At 38.9% G+C, this 19,047-nt stretch overlaps 2 protein-coding genes and 1 non-coding gene across 5 annotated transcripts; 1 reads left to right on the top strand and 2 right to left on the bottom strand.

The window, feature by feature from the left end:
• Positions 1 to 9,552: 9,552 nt before the first annotated feature.
• LOC147140751 (uncharacterized) lies at positions 9,553 to 12,015 on the bottom strand. 2 transcript variants are annotated; one of them, XM_086043356.1, is made up of 2 exons: positions 11,950 to 12,015; positions 9,553 to 11,241 (listed from the first exon to the last, which is right to left on the bottom strand). In XM_086043356.1, exon 2 carries the CDS (start codon positions 11,233 to 11,235, stop codon positions 9,667 to 9,669), a length of 1,569 nt encoding a protein of 522 aa, XP_085899482.1. In that variant the 5' UTR covers positions 11,236 to 11,241; positions 11,950 to 12,015; the 3' UTR covers positions 9,553 to 9,666. The 2 variants fall into 2 exon arrangements, with proteins under 2 accessions (XP_085899482.1, XP_085899483.1); XM_086043357.1 differs by having other exon boundaries at positions 11,857 to 12,004.
• A 943-nt stretch (positions 12,016 to 12,958) lies between these two features.
• Positions 12,959 to 17,533, top strand: cldn1 (claudin 1). Of its 2 annotated transcripts, XM_086043908.1 has the most exons (5): positions 12,959 to 13,045; positions 14,087 to 14,233; positions 15,640 to 15,804; positions 16,235 to 16,319; positions 16,415 to 17,533. In XM_086043908.1, the coding sequence occupies exons 2-5, from the start codon at positions 14,089 to 14,091 to the stop codon at positions 16,575 to 16,577; spliced, it is 558 nt and encodes a 185-aa protein (XP_085900034.1). In that variant the 5' UTR covers positions 12,959 to 13,045; positions 14,087 to 14,088; the 3' UTR covers positions 16,578 to 17,533. The 2 variants fall into 2 exon arrangements, with proteins under 2 accessions (XP_085900034.1, XP_085900033.1); XM_086043907.1 differs by lacking the exon at positions 12,959 to 13,045 and having other exon boundaries at positions 13,858 to 14,233.
• Positions 13,638 to 13,709, bottom strand: trnam-cau (transfer RNA methionine (anticodon CAU)). Its single transcript has one exon. It is a non-coding gene; the product is annotated as a tRNA-Met (tRNA).
• Positions 17,534 to 19,047: the final 1,514 nt, after the last annotated feature.

Raw genomic sequence — 19,047 nt, 5'->3', positions numbered from 1 at the left:
GTGAGTCGCGCCTGAGGCGAATGAATGAATCGGGCTCTCGATATCAATGGTGAATGCCCTTTGTCCCTTTGTGATTTAGCAAGTTGTTTTGGAAAACACTCACAACATTCCAGTGGAAGTGACACTTCCACATGCATGAATCAAGGATCACCCTGACACCAGAGCATTGGGAGACACAAATTTATCACTTGGGACCCACGCAGAGGGCATAATGGTCGGGGCATTAAAAGTGAGTAACACTGGTGATTCATCACAAGTCATCCCGTCTTCAAAGGGAATTTCGGATGGCAGGAAGCTCTTGTTTTGTCTGGTTCCGTGCACTTCTTGGCCATATTCCCACCAAAGCTTATGAAGAAGTGGAGAGACATCCCATAAAAATGGATACTTCAATGTCAGCCGTGCTGTTTGAAACGCTGAAAACCCATGTGTGAGGCATCTCAAGAGCTTTCACGATCGGAACTGGATCTTGTCCATAACTTTACTGATTAGACCTGGAAACATTTTGTTGGCGCAATAGCTCCTGTAAAATGAAAATGAATGTCTGATGAATTTGAAACACCACAGACACATATCAACAACCCTTCCAAATTTGAATGATACACTAAGTGCATCAAATTAGGTTTCAAAATCATAAAAATTTAGTTGTTTTCTCTGCTCTCAAACACTGTGGGCATGTCTGCTGAATACACTGAAACAACACCCCGCGCAAATGTCAGCTGTCAATCAAATACCAATCACCTGGAAATTACTTCAGCTAGCGTTTTTCTTATGCCTACACACTCCTGCCATGTTTGAACCACAAAAATAGAAAGCTTCAGGCCACTGGAATATATACCACTTGGTTGTCACAGGGCTTTTCCACACTATGACAATGAGGCACTCTGAAGCGGCCAAGCCAGCATGAAATCCACACTCAGGCATTTTTTTTTTTTGGGCCACTGCTCCTTTTTCCGCTTTTCTCTCCATGACATGTATGCACTCACAGTGAACAACGAGGCACTCTAAAGCGTCCATGGCAGTGGACTATTGAAAGGGAAAATTCATTGTTTGGGGTATACACATAGGTATCTATGCACTACGCCTCACCGGGCGTTTCTGCCTCATCCCCCAGCGCATCTGCAAATTTTGTTTCAAAAAGTAGATAATATTTTAGACTGGCCAAAAGAAGGTTTATTTTGCAGCGCAGGTGGTCTAACAAGATTTTGGTTTATTTGATCGAGGTGCAGGCAGACTCTCCTTAGTTATTCTGCTAGGTTTTAAAATTAATGGAAAAAAAACTCAAACTAAACATAGTATTAATAAATTCTGCAGTCTTCGTATGATTATTAGATTTCAACCAATCAATATTGAAATCACCACAAACAAAAATCACCTTGTCATTGTGTTTTTCATATAATTCAGAAATCTTCATATTAAATTGATCAATGGAGGACCCAGGTGTTCTATAAACACAACTAATTATCATATTTTTTGCTCTTTTAGCCATAATTTCAATAGTTACACATTCCATTAAATTGTTACACATTCCATTAAATTGTCAAAAACAGTTGTCATACCATCAATAATCCTGCATTTAAACTCAGACATCACAAACAAAACACCCACACCCCTTTTGTTGATCCTGACTTCTTAACTTCTTCCATGTCCTCTGCCAACTTCTTCGTTGCCATGCTGTCTGCCGATCACAAAAAAAAACAAAAAAGAAAAAAAAATCTCTCTAGAAAACACAGAGAAAAAGAAGAAGAAAAAAAAACTGTCCCACTGAGACTCTAGGTAATTCAATTTTACTGGTTGTCAAGCACATGTCCTGAAAAGGGCTCAAATCTTCAAAAATAGCAGAAATAATCCTGCAGATTGAAGCTTTACTTTTTTCCAAAGATAAACAACTTTCCAAGGAGCTGCGATGTCAAATTCTGTCCATGATATTTGACAGATTGGGAGAGCTCACAGCACAGCTTCCAACCAGCAGCCATGACATGACACAATGTTTTACCATTTAACTGACATTTGTGTGTGATGACCATAAATGTGTAATGCAATCACTGTCTGATCAACATATGGCTATTGGCTAATATGAAGCTAGCCATCTAGAGTCAGTAATTACAAGCCTGATTCTAATATGGGACAAATCCTTCAATAGCATCTAGGCATCCACCTGGGATGGGGCATCCATAGCGCCCGCGTGCCCCAACCATAGTTCTTAGTCTTTGCATATTATCTATATCTTCAAGCATGTATAATGTATTTAGGAACAAATCTCTGAATTCACTTTAAAATAAGTTTATTGCAAAGACCGTTAAAGCATCTACCACTAACATAATGAGGCTTGTGATTTCTCCATGCTAGGGCACTTGTTGAGTGTCATTGAGCCAATTGAGCACATCTTTCTCTTCTGTGACAAAGGCCTCTTGAGAAATCACTCCTAATTGGAGAACGACCACGAAAATGCGAAGGACCGAAGGACTTGCATGAATAATAAATCCATCTGGGAAGCTGGAAACAATAAAAGGACGACTGCGTTAGAGCGGGTCCTGGGAGGGGCGGGGGAGCATCATTGGTCCTGATTCATCCTTGATAATTGTAATGTGACGATAAGGAGCTTATAGCCTCTTGTTATCTTCAAGGCAAAGGGCGGTGTACCAGAATGCCATTCTGATGACATCTCTGCATCCACTTAACACCCACATCAGGTCAGCTGTTGTTAATTTGGTCAGTAACACCAATACAGCAGCCCCCGTACCCGGGACCCGCATGCATTGAGCGGTAAATGTTGACCCTCGTTTGTAAGCAAGGCTCGCATTTAGAGTGCACAAAATGGCCCGTTTGTGTTCTTGAGAAGTTTGGGTCATGGTATCATGGAGGCGGCATGACACCCTCGAGAGGATCTAATTGTCACCTGTCCACATCATAGCATCTGCTGTTGGCTGTCATTTCACAGCTGACTGAGCTCGTTTAAGCAAAACAGTGGTTGCGGGTGTTTGCGTTGTTGTTTATTACATTTGAGAATACATTTCAAGCTGATTAATGCAACTTCCAGGTAAACTTTACTATCAAACTAACCATAGATCAAAGATTGTATCTTGTATATTTAAAACAACCACATGAATTTGCTTTAGATATGTCTGTTTAGTTTAATGCCAAAACGCCATAGATATGCTAATGAATTGCATCAGTGTGGTGGTGTTATAGCCCTTCAAGCAATAGAGATTTGAACACAAATGGTGGAGCACCAGACAATTTCATATACGTTCTTTAGCCTCCGTGAAGAATGACTAATGTTAGTGTGGCTGACTGAGGAGCCGAGATTGTCTACGTGTCCATCTGTTTGTATTACCCTGCCCCCAGGTGGGTGTTTAATTTCTTGGCATTTTATTTGATTATGCCGTTACTGTAGGTTTTTATAAAGTATGGTACTTTGTATTATAGGGTGCTATTTCTTTTATTAAAAATACATTGGTATTTTTTATGGAAGGCTGGAACAGATTAATGGCATTTCCATTCATTTCAATGGTGAAAGATGTTTTGAGTCTGGAGCACGGTCACGGACCAAATTAAACTTGTATCTCAAGGCACCATTGTGTTGTGGGTGACAAGAATGATTTGTGGCAATGTGTTGTCTTTTTCTGTCCTAAAAATAACTTGAGCTTCCGGTGATCAAATGTTGTCTGTGTAATCTGAAAGAACACATACAAATGTTTTTTTTTTCATTATTAGCTTATTGAGCTTTTTTTTTTGTCAGTCATTTCACAATGTAAGCACATCTTTGGGAACACACACAAACAGCAACATTCAATAGGTTATGTGACCCCCCCCCCCCGCCCCCTTTTTTTAATACAAGCAATTTGTACTAAAAACGTGTTAATAAAATATGGAGATTATTTTTTGTGCAGTTTTATTTTTCACAACAGGTGTTATTGTATATAATAATTAACACCATATACAGTATATATACATATATATATATACATATATATATATATATATATATTATTATTATTTTTTTTAACTTTATATTATAGTACATTTCAGGATCCGTACTAATTTACTTTTACATTATTACGTTGAATCAGTAATTTTACTTTTAGTATGGATTTTTTTTTTTTTTACACTTCTGTACTTCTACTTATGTGCAGAGTGTGAGTGCTTTTGCTACTTGTGCCATTATAAAGTTTAACATTGCTTTCAGATTGTTTTTCTTTTTCCAGAATGCACTTTCATTCATCATTACATTTCACATAAAAAAGTGCAATATTACCTTTGATGTTAGCAATTATGCTTCCTTGGCAGACAAAGTCTTGGGAATACACTGAAACCTCAACTAACTTTCTCTCAAAATCTATTAGGACAAGTAGTATTCTTGCCTCGGGCACTGAGGCTCGTATGACCTCTTTGTGGCCTTGTCACCTCACTCCCCGCTGGACGCCCTAAACTCTGTGGGAACCTCCTACTTCTACTCCTCAGTGCTTTGTGTTGCTTTGGACATTGTTTGTCTCACCAGATAAGATGTCCTCCCTTCTTTTCTTCCCGGTCCCTTCTGAAGAGCGGTTGTGTGGTGCACTAACTGCCCACTGAGCGGGTTCTGACCAGGAGGTTAACGTTTGCTTTTCATTCGACAACACAGGACACCTCTCGGGACCTGCTGCCGCAGGTCCGCCGATGACAAACACTGATGGATGCTGACAGGTCACTTGGCGTTGACGATAACTCAATTGACCTCTAAAACAATCCAGGGCTCTTCAGTAAATTCATATATACAATACAATACAATACAATACCATTTGTTTTATAGCCCATTTCACAACCGCTACAGCTGTAACAAAGCACTTTACATACAACAACAAAATAGCCATAATACAACAAGTGAAAGTAATAAATTAACACAAAACACTATATACAATAGACACCGGAAAACAGACGAAAACTGTCAGTCTCAGGTCCGATCAAAAGCCAGAGAATAGAAATGTGTCTTCATACGGGTTTTAAAAATGAACTGAGAGGGGACTTGCCCAACATTCAATTGAATAAATAAAGAAATAAATAAATGTACATGCTTAAGACCCAATACTCCTTACTGACAAAAGCAACACTGTTAGTATTCAAACAGTATAAATCAGGGGTGGGAAAACTTAAGTGTTTTATATACATGTACTGTATATACAGGGTGATAGAAAAAAAAGGGAACTTTTTAAAAAACAAATAAAACCAAGAGTGGTGGAAGAAAAATATTTTAAATATTTTATATTTAGTAATTGAAACCTTAAAACATGCCAAATAAGAAACAGTGATAAACAGTGATGGAATTTTTTAATTACGCCCTGTAGATGGCATCCTCCTGTTTGAATACCTACATATATATATATATATATATATATATATATATATATATATATATATATATATATATATATATATATATATATATATATATATATATATGTATATATACAAACAAACAAAAATCCATCTTTGATGACATGTTTGAGTAGGTTTAAGTGCATAAATTATTCTAGCAAATGTTTGCAGAAATGTGTATGTAATTTATTTAAATGTAATAAATTTGTGTAAACAAAAACACAAATTTAAATTATAATTATGTATTTTTAATAAAATTAGCTAATATGTTATATTTTTAATACATTTTATAAATGTTTTCTTTTATTTTATATATTTTTATTAATCATATTAAATAAAATGTGTCAATAAAATATTTTATTTTAATGCCATTTTATTTTAATGTAAGTTAATCTCTGAAATATATATATATATATATATATATATATATATTTGAAAAAGTAGTATATTGAATGTTGAGTGTTGAGCATCTCTGGTCAAGTGAGGATTATGTCCTTTTGGGGTCAAGCCTTCACACTTTGGAAGTAAGACAACCAAGCGCTTTTTTGTCATGTGAATTGCGATGTCATTGCGCTGGACAGAGGACCCAATCAACCCTTGACCTTTGGCCCTTATTAACCATGGGTTAGCATGCTGTATTGAAGGTGTAGCCATCTGTGTGCCTTGTTGTGTCCAGGCTTGTCTCCTCCCTGCTTCCTTCTTGCGCCTTTATATCCCTCTTTGCATTCAGAAGCACAGGGCTGATCCTGGGAGTTTCGTGGAATGATAAGTGGCCAGTCGAATCATCTTTTGAAAAGATGCTTCAATTACTTCACTTATTTGGTTCCCCTCCTCAAATTCAGATGAAATTACTCATTTACAAACATTAGTGCTTAAGAGAATTTTCTAATCACATCTTAATCACCCAATTAGCCTTGCCCAAGAAGAAAAAGAAGGGTGCATTTAACAAACCTACTTGAAATTAGGGCTGTCAAGAGATTTAAAAAAGGAGATATTAATTAAGTATGATCTGTACTTAATTGATCTAATTAATCTATATATTTTAATCTCACATAAAAATTGCCGAGAAAAGCCTGAAAGCCCCCCATTGTCGGTATGCATGTATCTGTATTCATGGGGTATAGCTTTTTTTTCAATTACCCAGTCATTTGCCACCTTGACAAACTGTTTTTAGCATTTATCAGCCAAGTCCCTGGTTTCTGATTTCACGACAATCAGTGCAAAATGAGTTGAAATTCCACTCACCATCAGTAAAGTGTCCAGTCAATCCCAAATAACCGTGGTTGCGAGTTGAGATCCAGTGATGTGCGGTTATAGCAATACATTTGTCCGAATTCCCCACCAAAACGTCAAGTTTGCTTTTCTTTTCACCGTCATACATCTTGTTGATTTTAGTCATTACTGCAGTTTTACACAATGGTTTGTATGATGGGTCAATGGTCGCTGTTTGCAACAACTCAATTAATCCCTTGTCTTCAACTATGTAGATCGGCCTGCAGTTCATCGCTATTCATTTGGCAAGAACATTCGTCAGCCTGCAGACTTCCTCATGCGCGCGCTGCTCTCGAATTTAGTTTGGCGAAGATCTTTGCAATGGCTCGCTACATTAATATCTTCATCAAATCATTAGCTGTGGCTTTAGTCGCGGCTGGTTACTTTTGCATTTATGTGGTAGGCTTGAACTGCTTCTTTAGTAAGCAAAGTCCTTCTTACAAAGAAGGCATATCACTCCGCCTTTATCAATAGTGCCCTCAGGGCATTTTTTAAATTTACTATCCATCGGGCCAACTACTCTCAAATGCTCCTCCATCTTCACGTCTTCTCTCCGCTCCCGAACTTGCACTCCCACCTACAATAGGAGCCTATCAGGTTTTGCCAAACACAATGACAGCCAATCAGTGTCAAAAACTCAAGCACAAGCCCCATGCATCAAAACCGATCTCATCATCATCATCATACAGAAACAGTAAAATTAGAGATTAAAAATTAGATGAATGTGATTAAAGAAAAATAACGCTTTAACTCTGTTTGTAATTAATTGATCGCAATTAATGCACTAATTTGACACCTCTACTTGAAATATGGATTCACTCACAACAGGCGATAACCACGCATGAAGGCCGCTCTCTACAGTATGCAGTGAGCGGATCTTGATATTTGTTCTGTAGTGGTGCCTTGTTATCTTGGAGCATTTCAGGAGGACGCTGCGAATACAGTTACATAAAAATGTGGCTTCACGTTTATCGTTAGATCTACAAAATACTCCAGTTTTTGTGTTGCTCCTATCATTCCTGAAATTTATGTTTGTTCTGTGGTTTCTCTTGCATGTTTAAGCGTTACCATGGTGACCATATTAAAGCATTGCCCCACAGCGTTGCCCTAGAACATACTAGACCCGCTCACTTCGAGCCGCATGCCGGTTGTGTCGTAAGCAAACACGACATTTGTTCATTCATTTCCACCATGCTGTCGTACAATTTCGCGTGCGTTGCTAAAACCATGCGTGTCACTACTATTACAACGTAATCGATATTTCTTACATTTATGTGTTTCCCGCATCTTCTCGTTCGTTGACGTCCTCGTTTCCGCAGACATTTTTTATTTGTTGCCGAGGGGTCGTATGTAAAATCTAAGGAGGTCGCGGTGTGTCTTCGTGCTGCAGGGCCGTACACCCCTTGTCTATGACCCTACCCCTAAGGATTACAGAGAATTGGGACACGTCTCGGTTCTCGTGAACACGTATATCTAGGGGGAAGGGACAAGAAGAGACGTAATGGGTGGTATTGGGATTGAGCCAAAGTGTCATAAAATGAGAAATGTATACAGTGAAAAAAAAATCTCTATCTGGTGGATTATTATTGGCAGGAAATGCATGAAAGTGATGAACATTACTAGAAGACGCTGATGGTGTAGTGGTAAACTGATGACTGACTGGTGTGCAGGCAGCGTGCGATCGGCTCACGCTCAATCACAGTGTGTGTGGTTGTTCTACTCTGCGTGTGCCCTGCAACTGTCTGGCGACTACTTCATATTGGACTTTGGATGACATACTGTATAAGGTGGATGTGTACACAATGAATGTTCATACTGCAGACGCATTGGAATACACATCCAATTTATATCCACATATGAAAAAGGCCCAGGTCGGATTCAGAAAAATCTGAATTGTTGTTCACACTGCATGAAAAAGTCAGATACGTGCCGCATATGGGCAAAAAAATCGGAATTGAGCTGCAGTGTGAAAGTTACTATGAGACATTCCACACCACACTGCAATTGAAACTTCATGTCAAACACATATTAGTGAACCACTTGAAAATGTCACTGCTCCTCTGCTGTACTGACTACGTTTACATACAGTCAATATTCTGGTTAGGATCAAAATTCCGATTTTTGAAACATTCAGAATAACCCGTCTACATGCATGAGTGGACAGAGTTGCTCCTGCAACCGTAATATTGCTCATGGGCATTTTAGTAAAAAATTGCGGTCCGTTTATTACCTACCACCTCCAGCCGGGGTACCTTTCCGCCGTCCGTCTGCCTTTTTGTCCGGATGGAAAAAATAGTAACACCACCTATAGTCCACCTATGTTTTAAACGGGCTTCCGTCAGCGTTTCCGACTCAACTTTGACAACCTACCATGGTATCTTTTAATGATGAGATCATTTTATGAAATATTTGTTTGGCAAGGACAAAAAAATGGGTTTCACAATTCATTAATGGAACTCTAATTATGCTATGCGGTTTTTTTTTAAGTTCATATCAGTTGCGTTTGTATGGTAGTTAGTGTCCACACAAAACAAAACTGTAAAACTGATATGCAATTCCCAGTGTGACACAGGAAATTATCCAATTTTACTTAGTCTAAAAATTATTTCTTTACTCTAAATAATGTTACATATAGTGAGAGACAGAACAATGAAATGCTCTTCCACTAGATGGCAGTAGGGATATATTTATTCCGTGTACTTTTTTTTTTTTTTGCATTTTTATCTGGTGTTGTGCTGTGACATTTTTTCCAGTGCAAAAAATGTACCTTGGTTCAATAAAGATTGGCAAACACTGGTCTAGTGTACATGGGACTGTACCTGCTGATGGATGATTAACATGTTACTTTTGGTGATGACATCATCACAACGAGACGGGGGCTCAACCTTTGAACTTTGAGGGTGAAAAAAAGGTGCATCCACCCTCACATGCCGATAATCAGCTGCTTTGTTTATTTATAGAATTGATTGATGTTCCAAATGCATCTGTCAACTTCTCACAAATGTTTGTCTGAAAACAAAATGCAAAGGAATCATTCAAAATCTACGGCATGGGGGCCTTGGATATTGTCACATTGCTGCACTGAGAATGGACACTTTTCCAAATGTGCTCCTGAATGCTGCCGTTGTGCTCCAGAAACTCTACTTTTACAGTCAGTGGAGAGCATTTCTCCACTTTGCACTTGATGACCAGTGAGTCACTAAACTTGCGAAGAGTACAGCTGCTCAGGTCAGTCAGCTCCTCTTCGGGCAAATGACACAGAAGCTCGTCCCTGCCGATAGATGCCAGCGGTCGCCTCCGCAGGAAGTCGGGACTCTCGCACAGCAACCTGTCCGGCATCTCGATGTCCTGGTTGTTATTCAGCGCTAAATCATGCAAATACCACATGTGGCAGTCACATTTCCAAGGGTTTCCGTGTAGTCGCAGCATGTGCGGGAGCGCAAAGTGGTCCAGGAGGCCCAGGGGCAGATGTTGCAGTTGGTTGTCGGACAGGTAGAGTTGCTGAATGAACTCCTGGTCCTTAAACAATCTGGAATCCAACCTACTCAGCTGGTTTTTATGGAGGTGGATCATTTTGATGCTTTTGAGATCAGCGAAAATCCTGCCTGGTAATGTCGTGAGCTGGTTTTCAGAGAGATCCACGTTTTCTAATGAGGTGACGTTTCTAAAAATGTCTTCAGGAAGGCTTGAAAGCTGATTGGATGACAGCAGAAGGTCAGTCAGGGATGTCAGCGTACTGAAAGAGGACAGTTCTGTCAGCCTGTTTCCTCTCAGGTCCAAATGTGTCAGATTTGAACGCTCAGATCCAAACACTTTGTCGCTGAAAGTTATGAGACTGTTTCCACGGAGGTTGAGCACCGTCAGTTTGGTCAACACAGAAAAGATCTTATCAGTAAGTTCTGATATTTTATTCCCCTCCAAGTGAAGCTCCATCAGTTGACCGACATGATGGAAAGTGTCTGATGAAATATTGCTAATGAGGTTTTTGTTTATTTTAAGAATCTCCAGCCCAGTCAAACCAGAAAAAGTCTCTTTTTTCACCTTTTGGATTTTGTTAAGAGATAAATCCAACACGCGCAGATTTTGAAGGTTCCGAAACAATAATGTTGGTAAATCTGATATGATGTTGGCCTTCATCTGCAGGGTCTCTAAATTTTTAAGAGCATTAAACATACCGGGAAGAACAGTCTGGAACCTGTTATAGTTGATCTGCAACTTTGTCAGGTTTCCCTGCTTGGAAAAAGTCCCCAGAAACAAATGCTCCAGCCAAGGGTTCCCGCTGATCTCCAGTTCTTGAAGCCCAGACAGGTTTTGAAAAGCCAGAGAATGAATACTTCGCAGCGGATTGTTGAAAAGGATAAGCTTGTTGAGTTGAGGACTCTTCTCAAAGGTTGTGGGGAACAAGTACTGCACGGCTGATGTCATTATGATGACTTCCTTGGCTTCCCGGGATATGTTCGTGGGCACAGATGTCATATGTTCATCAGCACACAGGACTTGGGCTGGTGTAAAACATTGGCATCTGTCTGGACAGTTGAGGTGAGACAAGATGGCGCCTTTAGGACACAGAAGCAACAGCATGAACAAAGTTGACTGCAGTCCTCTGTCCATTTTTCCCTATTGAGACATACAGAAGGTGTGTAAAATGGTGGCAGATGTAATCACACTTAGTACTTGATATTTGTGCAAAATAATACAGTGGTAAGTAGAAATAGAGATTCGATTTTCTATTGAAGTAAACTTAAGTATATATGTAAGTAAAGTAAGTTTTTAGAAAGTGCTGACTGAAATGCACTTAAGTAGAAAAGAAACACTGCATTTTTTAATGTCTATTTCAATTCCCAGTGTGGAACGAGTACTACTAGTGGTGTGTGGGCTCCCTCTTGTGGTATTCGAAATAACCCAGCCAGCCAGCCCTTTTCCAAACAGCTTGTCCGTACTAGGGTCACTGAATTAAATGTTCAAACTTTATACGTTAAAGTGGCTTCAACTTTTTTTTTAATTTAGTGCAATACAACGGTGAAGTGCAGTTCAGTTGTATTTAACCTTTGAGTACAATACATTTCAATTTAATAATTTAGAGAAAAAAAACAAGGTTATTTTAACAGAATAAGGAGTAGAAAGTACAATATACAGTATAATAGTACTATAGTAGTATCTGTTTTCAAAGTAAAATGTCATCAGAAAATTAAATATTCAAGTAAACGACAGATATATGAAAAATCTACTTACTGTAAGTGCAGTAAGAAAGAATTGCTATTTTGTTACTGCCCCATCACTGGGTTTGTAACACATTTGTAAAAATGATGGTCCTGTTCAACTCACTTTTGCTGCTGAAATCTTGGAGCATGGAAATGAAATTCCCTCTGGATTCAGCAGCTGCTGACTGAAAAGCAAATAGTACAACAAGCCGGAATTAGGCAAGAGCAAACCTTTGGTCGGTGGCCAGTTTGTCTGTCAGTTTCTTTTGCTCTCAGCAAGAAATCACTTTGAATTACCTAAATAAATCTCACAAATGAAAAAACAAAAGTCATTCAACAAGTCGAGCTATTGTTTGCAGCCTTGATAAGTACTTTTATGTAACATTGTCTACGATTATGATGATGAATGGACTTATTTTAAATATATAACAAGGAAATCTCTTGACACACTTTAAACTAAATCTAAAATTGTCACAAACTCACCAGAGGAGGGCGGCCACTGAAGCAGAGGTGGTGGGTAGAGTTGCCAAAATATGCACTCAAGTAAGAGTACTATTACTTAAGAATAACATGACTCAAGTAAAAGTTATAAATTAGCTTTTCAAATAATTATTTGAGTAAGAGTAAGCATTCAGTTGAAATAACTACTCAAGTACAAACTTGTGAGTAATTTCATTTCTGATTTATTTAATTTTTTTAACCAGACCATGTATGTCAAATAGACAAGAAAGAAAAATAAGAAAGTACAAGTTAAAATATTGCCCAACAATATAACTTGAACCAAAACAATAATAAACGATATCCTGGAAAATAACATAAATTAAGGCAAATTTGCCCACAAGAAATTTTCTTTTGTTTACACCGTGAAACAGCACAAGTTCCAAGAGGAGTTCTTGTAGACTGAAATGTTGTTGAAATTTTTTGCACAGCGCATGACAGAGCAGTTCTTTTTTGGGATACATAAGGTAAACAGAGATTGGGCCATGTGACGCCATATTTAATATAAAAGAGTCCCTTGAACCATTGAGTCTTTCGGTGTAATCAATGTGACTGCCTGGCTCCATTTGATTGGTGAAATGGAGTCAAACGTCACCAGCAGTTATGTTAGATTGGCCAAACAGAGTCATGTGACAGCAACTGAGGCAGAAGTCTCTCTGACAAACAACAACAAATAGATTGCACAAGCAATATTAAAAGTAGACAGTGGAATGGAGCTCAAGGTAACAGAGTACATGTTGTATTTCCTCTAAATGAAAATACGGAAGTAAAAGTAAAAATTGTGTTTGATTCATTATACTTCTAAAAATATCCATTATCCAATCTGACAATCCTCACAAGGCTCGCGGGCGTGCTGGAACCTATCCCAGCTGGCTTCGGGCAGTAGGCGCGGTACACCCTGAACTCGTTGCCAGACAATCGCAGTTATAAAAATATACCCAATATTTGGTCATGTTGAATGTAATGTTTTTTACAACCAATTTTAGATTTTAAAAACTCACCGTTTTTAATTTAACATTAAAATTAAAAGCGTGATTGAATTGCCTTTTCCTTTTTTATTTTAAAAGCTATATAAATATCTTTCAACATTTTTATCCTCTTCTCGCAACCATCTGATGCGGGCCTTGTTTGTTTGTTTTTGACTGAAATGGCTTTGGAAATCTCTTAATTTAGTTACAAGAAAGGGGGGCTCCTTAATTTTGAATGTGTGCTGGAGGTTAAAAACATGCTTAGCATCATCATGTTTGCTGTTTGCATTGATGTGAATTGTACCACACGATAGAATAGAAATTCTATGTGGCAGAAGAAAATATCTAGCAGAGGATGGTTTCGATCCATCGACCTCTGGGTTATGGGCCCAGCACGCTTCCGCTGCGCCACTCTGCTGTGTTCGTGTGAAACCCATTGTCATTCTCATCATCATGTTATTATTCCTGTGAGAACGTGCAGAGTACTAGTATGTCCACTAGGGGCGCACACACAACTCTAACCTGTACTGTAGCTATTAGTGAGTCGATCCTCCCTTTTCCCCAGGTCACTCCCTACGCTACACTGTTAGAAAAAAATTGTGTGTGACAAAGAATCACAGCACCAAAACATCTGCCTCATTGGTTTATTTTTTTCCCTTGGAATTTTTAAATTCATACTTGGATTTAATTTTGTCCTCCTTTTGCTCTTGATTTGAAACATGGCCAATGCTGGAATACAACTTCTTGGCTTTTCACTGGCCTTCGTGGGCTTTATTGGCTCCATCGCATCCACAGTCATGGTGGAGTGGAAGGCTTCATCCTACGCGGGAGACAACATCATTACAGCTCAGGCACTTTATGAAGGCCTCTGGAAGTCGTGCGCCTCTCAGAGCACGGGCCAAGTTCAGTGTAAAGTGTATGATTCACTTCTCCAACTACCAGGTAATGTTCCATCAGCTGATGTTGGTTATTACATTTTCCTTTCACAAATGTGATCCAATTGCACCATCTCAAAAAGAGCAGAGCATGAGAATACGGATGTGGTCTAAATGACCATTTTTGTTTAGGGATTAATACATGTTCTATCAAAGGCTCTATGCGCTTTCAAACCTTCCTTGAGGCGTTAAAAAACTGCAGTGTGCAGGCATGCAGGGACATGTCAGTCAAATACCAAGCGATGCATCATCAAACAGCCCGAGAAGTGAGTGGAGAAGGGGAACAGAGGGAATAATAGAGGCTTGAAGTTGGAAGAAACCTCACTATGACATCATATTCCAGACTCACCTGCGAGACGTGAAAATCTGCACCACAGCGAGACCATATAAAAAAACAACAAAAATGTAGAATAGTTTTACCGCTCCCACACACTTTCAACACATTTAGATTTAGATGACCTGTTTTCACTCCCAAGAATTTGGGAGCCATAATCACTATTAGGAAATGAAAACAAGACTCTCTTGCTACCACAGTTTTTCAAATAAGAGTCAAGCATGATTGCTTCAAGCTGTTTGTTTGTTACTCCTACTTGAAATGTAGTGTAATATCAACACACAAAACCAACAAAAATGAGTAGCTGTATATTCAAACACCGGTGCATTTAATTCTGTTCAACAAAAGTCAGCTAGCTTAATGATATGCATAATGTAAAATGCCATAGATGGGCTATTAGCATAGATGTTGCAAGCATCAAACAACTGCTCCTTGAACCACCGACATATATATGATGGACTCACAATGCCGCTTACTTGCCATAGCGAGAAGTCAAGACACCAGTGACCATCTTGCGCTGCCACTCGCTAAGCACATTGATTTCTCTGCGGCGTTTTCACATGATTTTCTTTCTCTTTACGGCGAAAAGGTCACAGTGTGTGGCGTATGGTTGTTCCAATACGTTTGGGAATAGCGCTACATGCACAATTTATCGGTCGGAATGCAATTATAAATTCTCTCTTATTTACAGGCATATATTTGGGATTTTATAACAGGGCTTCAATGCACAGTTTTGTGAATGGATGTCATACCTTTTAATGTGCATTGCTGCGAACTGGATCTATGTGTTGAAATAGTTTATACTATTGGCAACAACTCAGTACCACACGTCAAAATCCATGTGTGGGTTTTTAATATATTGGCCTCATTGGGAGTAAAATATGCATTTGTAAGGTAATCACATCCATACAAAGACATTATTAGCAACACTTTAATAACAGACTAAAGATGAACATAACTGCTATTGAGTCGTGTATTTGGTTTTGCAGGTAAAAAAAAGTACAATATAACTGCCAAACTATCTATGGTGTCTGGGAAATAAGCTAATGCCCACTTGTACTGTGTGTTTGTCTCCCCAGCCATTGTTTTGGGCACACGAGGACTGATGTTGGCGGCCATCTTTCTCTGCTTGATTGCTCTTTTGGTAGCAATGGTGGGCATGAAGTGCACCACGTGTTTGACAGACCAGCCGGAGCAGAAGGACAAAGTGGCTTTAACCAGCGGAATTATCTTGATTATAGCAGGTGATTTGATTTAAAAACATGCTCTTGATTGATTGAGATCCTTGGGGGTTTATGAGTAAAAACAGGGATGGCAACGACATGGAGGAGTATGAAACAAAGAACACTTACCGTACGTCGATTATGCAACAGATTCAAAGAAAAAATGTAGACATAGGCTATTCCCCATCCATAATAATAATAATGATAATAATGCTGCCAATAAATGTTTTCTAGGAGAAATAGCCGTTGAACCCCAAACGAACTAACTGAATGAATAAATAAATACATATTTTTTAATACTGAAAGAAAAATCTGCAACTTTTTGCCACCTCTGATGGTGTAACATAGCTGTATACCGCAAGTATTGCTTTTACCTGACTTTTTCAGTGACGATGGAGTGGTTCAAAAAATGGATGGATAGATGTTATTTTTCTACCTCTTGCTTTTCCAGGCCTCCTTGCCCTGGTGGGAACATCTTGGTACGGCCACAGAATAGCCCAGGACTTTTACAACCCATTCACCCCAACCAATTCAAGGTGAGATGACTGGAATTTACAGTGCTGTGTTTATGCTGCTTAAGTCTATTTCATTTGTGATGCTGCGATGTTAATCGTATGTGACATAATGGCAGGTATGAATTTGGAAGTGCCCTCTTTGTGGGATGGGGCGCTGCGATCCTCATCATCATCGGGGGAGGCTTCCTCTGCTGCAACTGCCCCAAAAAGGGCTCGGGGAAAGCTCCACGCTACCCACGAACCAACCCGGCCAGCAACTCGGGAAAAGACTACGTGTAGACCGAGTTGCTAACCAGAACAAACAGGCCATCTTAGGTTGTTATGTAGGATCTATTGTGCAAAATGTACAGGATATTGGCTTTGTTATATGTTGAGTTGTGGTCCTATGTTTAAAATAATAATAATTATATATATATATATATATATATATATAGATAGATAGATAGAGAGAGAGAGAGAGAGAGAGAGAGAGAGAGAGAGAGAGAGAGAGAGAGAGAGAGATATTAGGGCTGGGCAGATAATCAAAATTAATCATTATAATCGAAGCTGGAAATTAGCATCGACTTTGGGAGTGATGTTCCTTCAAATTAGCACACAAACGCTGTGGAAATACATATGCACATGTAAGATAACACGACTCAGAGGCACAAATTCTTCCCAATCTGTGAAAAATTTGTTATAATTCATCCATCCATTATCAATACCTCTTATCCTCACAAGGGTCGCAGGGCGTGCTGGAGCCTATCCCAGCTGTCTTCGGGCAGTAGGTGGGGGACACCCTGAATTGGTTGCCAGCCAATCTCAGGGCACACAAAGACAAACATCCACACTCACAATCACACCTAGAGGCAATTTAGAGAGTCCAATCAACTTACCATGCATGTTTTTGGAATGTGGGAGGAAACCGGAGTACCCGGAGAAAACCCACGCAGGCTCGGGGAGAACATGCAAATTCCACACAGGGAGGCCGGAGCTGGGATCGAACCCATGACCTCTGAACTGTGAGGCGGACGTGCTAAACAGTCGATCACCGTGCTGAAATACAACCCCCGAGATTCCAGGGTAGCCCAGAAAGTCCTAAGACTTATGAAAATAAAGACATAACACCAGATAAAATAAGTATGATAAATGGAGATGTTTATTCGTGGCTTGAATATGTTAAATGATGCAAGGCCTCAAAGTTGTGGCTGTAGCAGAATGAAAATGCTGTCCAAGAATAAAATGATCAACGTGCAGGGATGAATGGGCATGAGGCTATATGATAGTTTTGAGTGGTTGAGTTTTGGTCATTGAAGTTTTGAAGTCAATGAATAATCATTTTATTAATCGTGATTTCAATCTCAATCAAAATAATCATGATTATTTTTTCCATAATTGTCCAGCTCTAATGTATACAGGAGAGCCCAAACATAAAAATATATTTTATGCTTTAATGTCATATAGACAGACTACAATTAACTGAATGCAAATGTTTGTTTGAAGTAAATAAAGCTTGACATTGTTTTACCCTCGGGTTATTCTTTTTACTATTACATTTGTGATAGAGCAGTGACTACAAATCATATATCTTTGTCAACTGTCTAGGCCAGCAATGACAGGCAGAACTATTAATTGCTCTTCCACTAGATGGCAGAAGGCACAATTAACCATGCTGAGATATCAACCCTGCATGGACCTCAGAACGGAGGGATTGGATATTACAACAATTGATTTGGTGTATGGAACTGCAAAATGGAACTACGATAATTAACAGGTATCAAAAATGTGAATTACTACGTTTATTGTTATATTGTTGTACTTTCATTTTACACGGTATCTGTCCATTTTCAAAAATGCTTATCCTCATTATGGTCGTGGGTGCTGAAACCTAACCCAGCTGACTTTGGTATCGTTTCAATAAATACGTATTGAAGTACTTTGACCAGGTATAGTATCAAAGTTAGAATTGTGGTATGGTAACACAAACTGAAATCTTTAATATTTACCTTGTTTAACAGTTTATTTTTATTTATTCATTTTGGCCACCAGAATTACTAGACGATACCCAATGGATTCCTTCAGTCAAGGTGTTATCAACAATGAAGAAAATGACCCACTTTACGAATGCCCGGTAAATTTGTAATCGCAGCAGCCGGGATCAGAGCCAGAACGTGGCTAATGGGTGGGCCTGGAAAAATCAGGGTGGGCCTGAATATTTCTCTCAATGAGCACAATCCTCCTGTACACATCGTATATTCAAATAAAATGACAAACTGAATAACATGAACTTCAGATCTTTCTTAGACAACCACAATTATGATATTCTTAATATTCAATAAAATAAAAACACAAAAAACTCAAATTAAAAATAATTTACTAATAGTTTACAAAAATTTTTGAAGTATATATTTTTTCATGAATCTCACTGGGTGGGCAGTCTTGTCAACCTGGGTGGGCCTATGCACACCCAGGTCCACTCATGGCTCCGCCCCTGCGCAGCAGGCCAATGAATTAATAACAATAAAGACCCCTGAGTCAAAATGTGCTTTAGTGTAGAAACTACTCAAACTAGACCACAGGAATACGTAATTTTAAAGCATTTTCAGCACATGTGAGATTGGTAATTTGTGCGTTATTAATTGTGATTTAATAAACCAATAAACCTTTGCGGGTGTACGATAGCTAGTGACAGCGTGACAGGATGAAATGTTAGTGAACACTTCGTCTCAAGTCTCTTAAAAAGGGAGCCTCACAGTGAGCTTTTTCATGT

This window comes from Filicampus tigris, chromosome 10 (genome assembly GCF_054856515.1).
Source record: "Filicampus tigris isolate MCC_2025a chromosome 10, RoL_Ftig_1.0, whole genome shotgun sequence".
NCBI lineage: Eukaryota > Metazoa > Chordata > Actinopteri > Syngnathiformes > Syngnathidae > Filicampus > Filicampus tigris.
The sequence above is the reverse complement of the archived record's forward strand: the minus strand, read 5'-3'. Positions and strand labels throughout refer to the sequence as shown.

Excerpts from the sequence above, each read along its gene's own strand:
- LOC147140751 (XM_086043356.1), bottom strand. The coding sequence starts at position 11,235 with ATGGACAGAGGACTGCAGTCAACTTTGTTCATGCTGTTGCTTCTGTGT.
- cldn1 (XM_086043907.1), top strand. The coding sequence starts at position 14,011 with ATGGCCAATGCTGGAATACAACTTCTTGGCTTTTCACTGGCCTTCGTG. Across the intron at positions 14,234-15,639 it reads TTCACTTCTCCAACTACCAG|CCATTGTTTTGGGCACACGA; the intron begins GTAATGTTCCAT and ends TTGTCTCCCCAG. Across the intron at positions 15,805-16,234 it reads AATTATCTTGATTATAGCAG|GCCTCCTTGCCCTGGTGGGA; the intron begins GTGATTTGATTT and ends TTGCTTTTCCAG.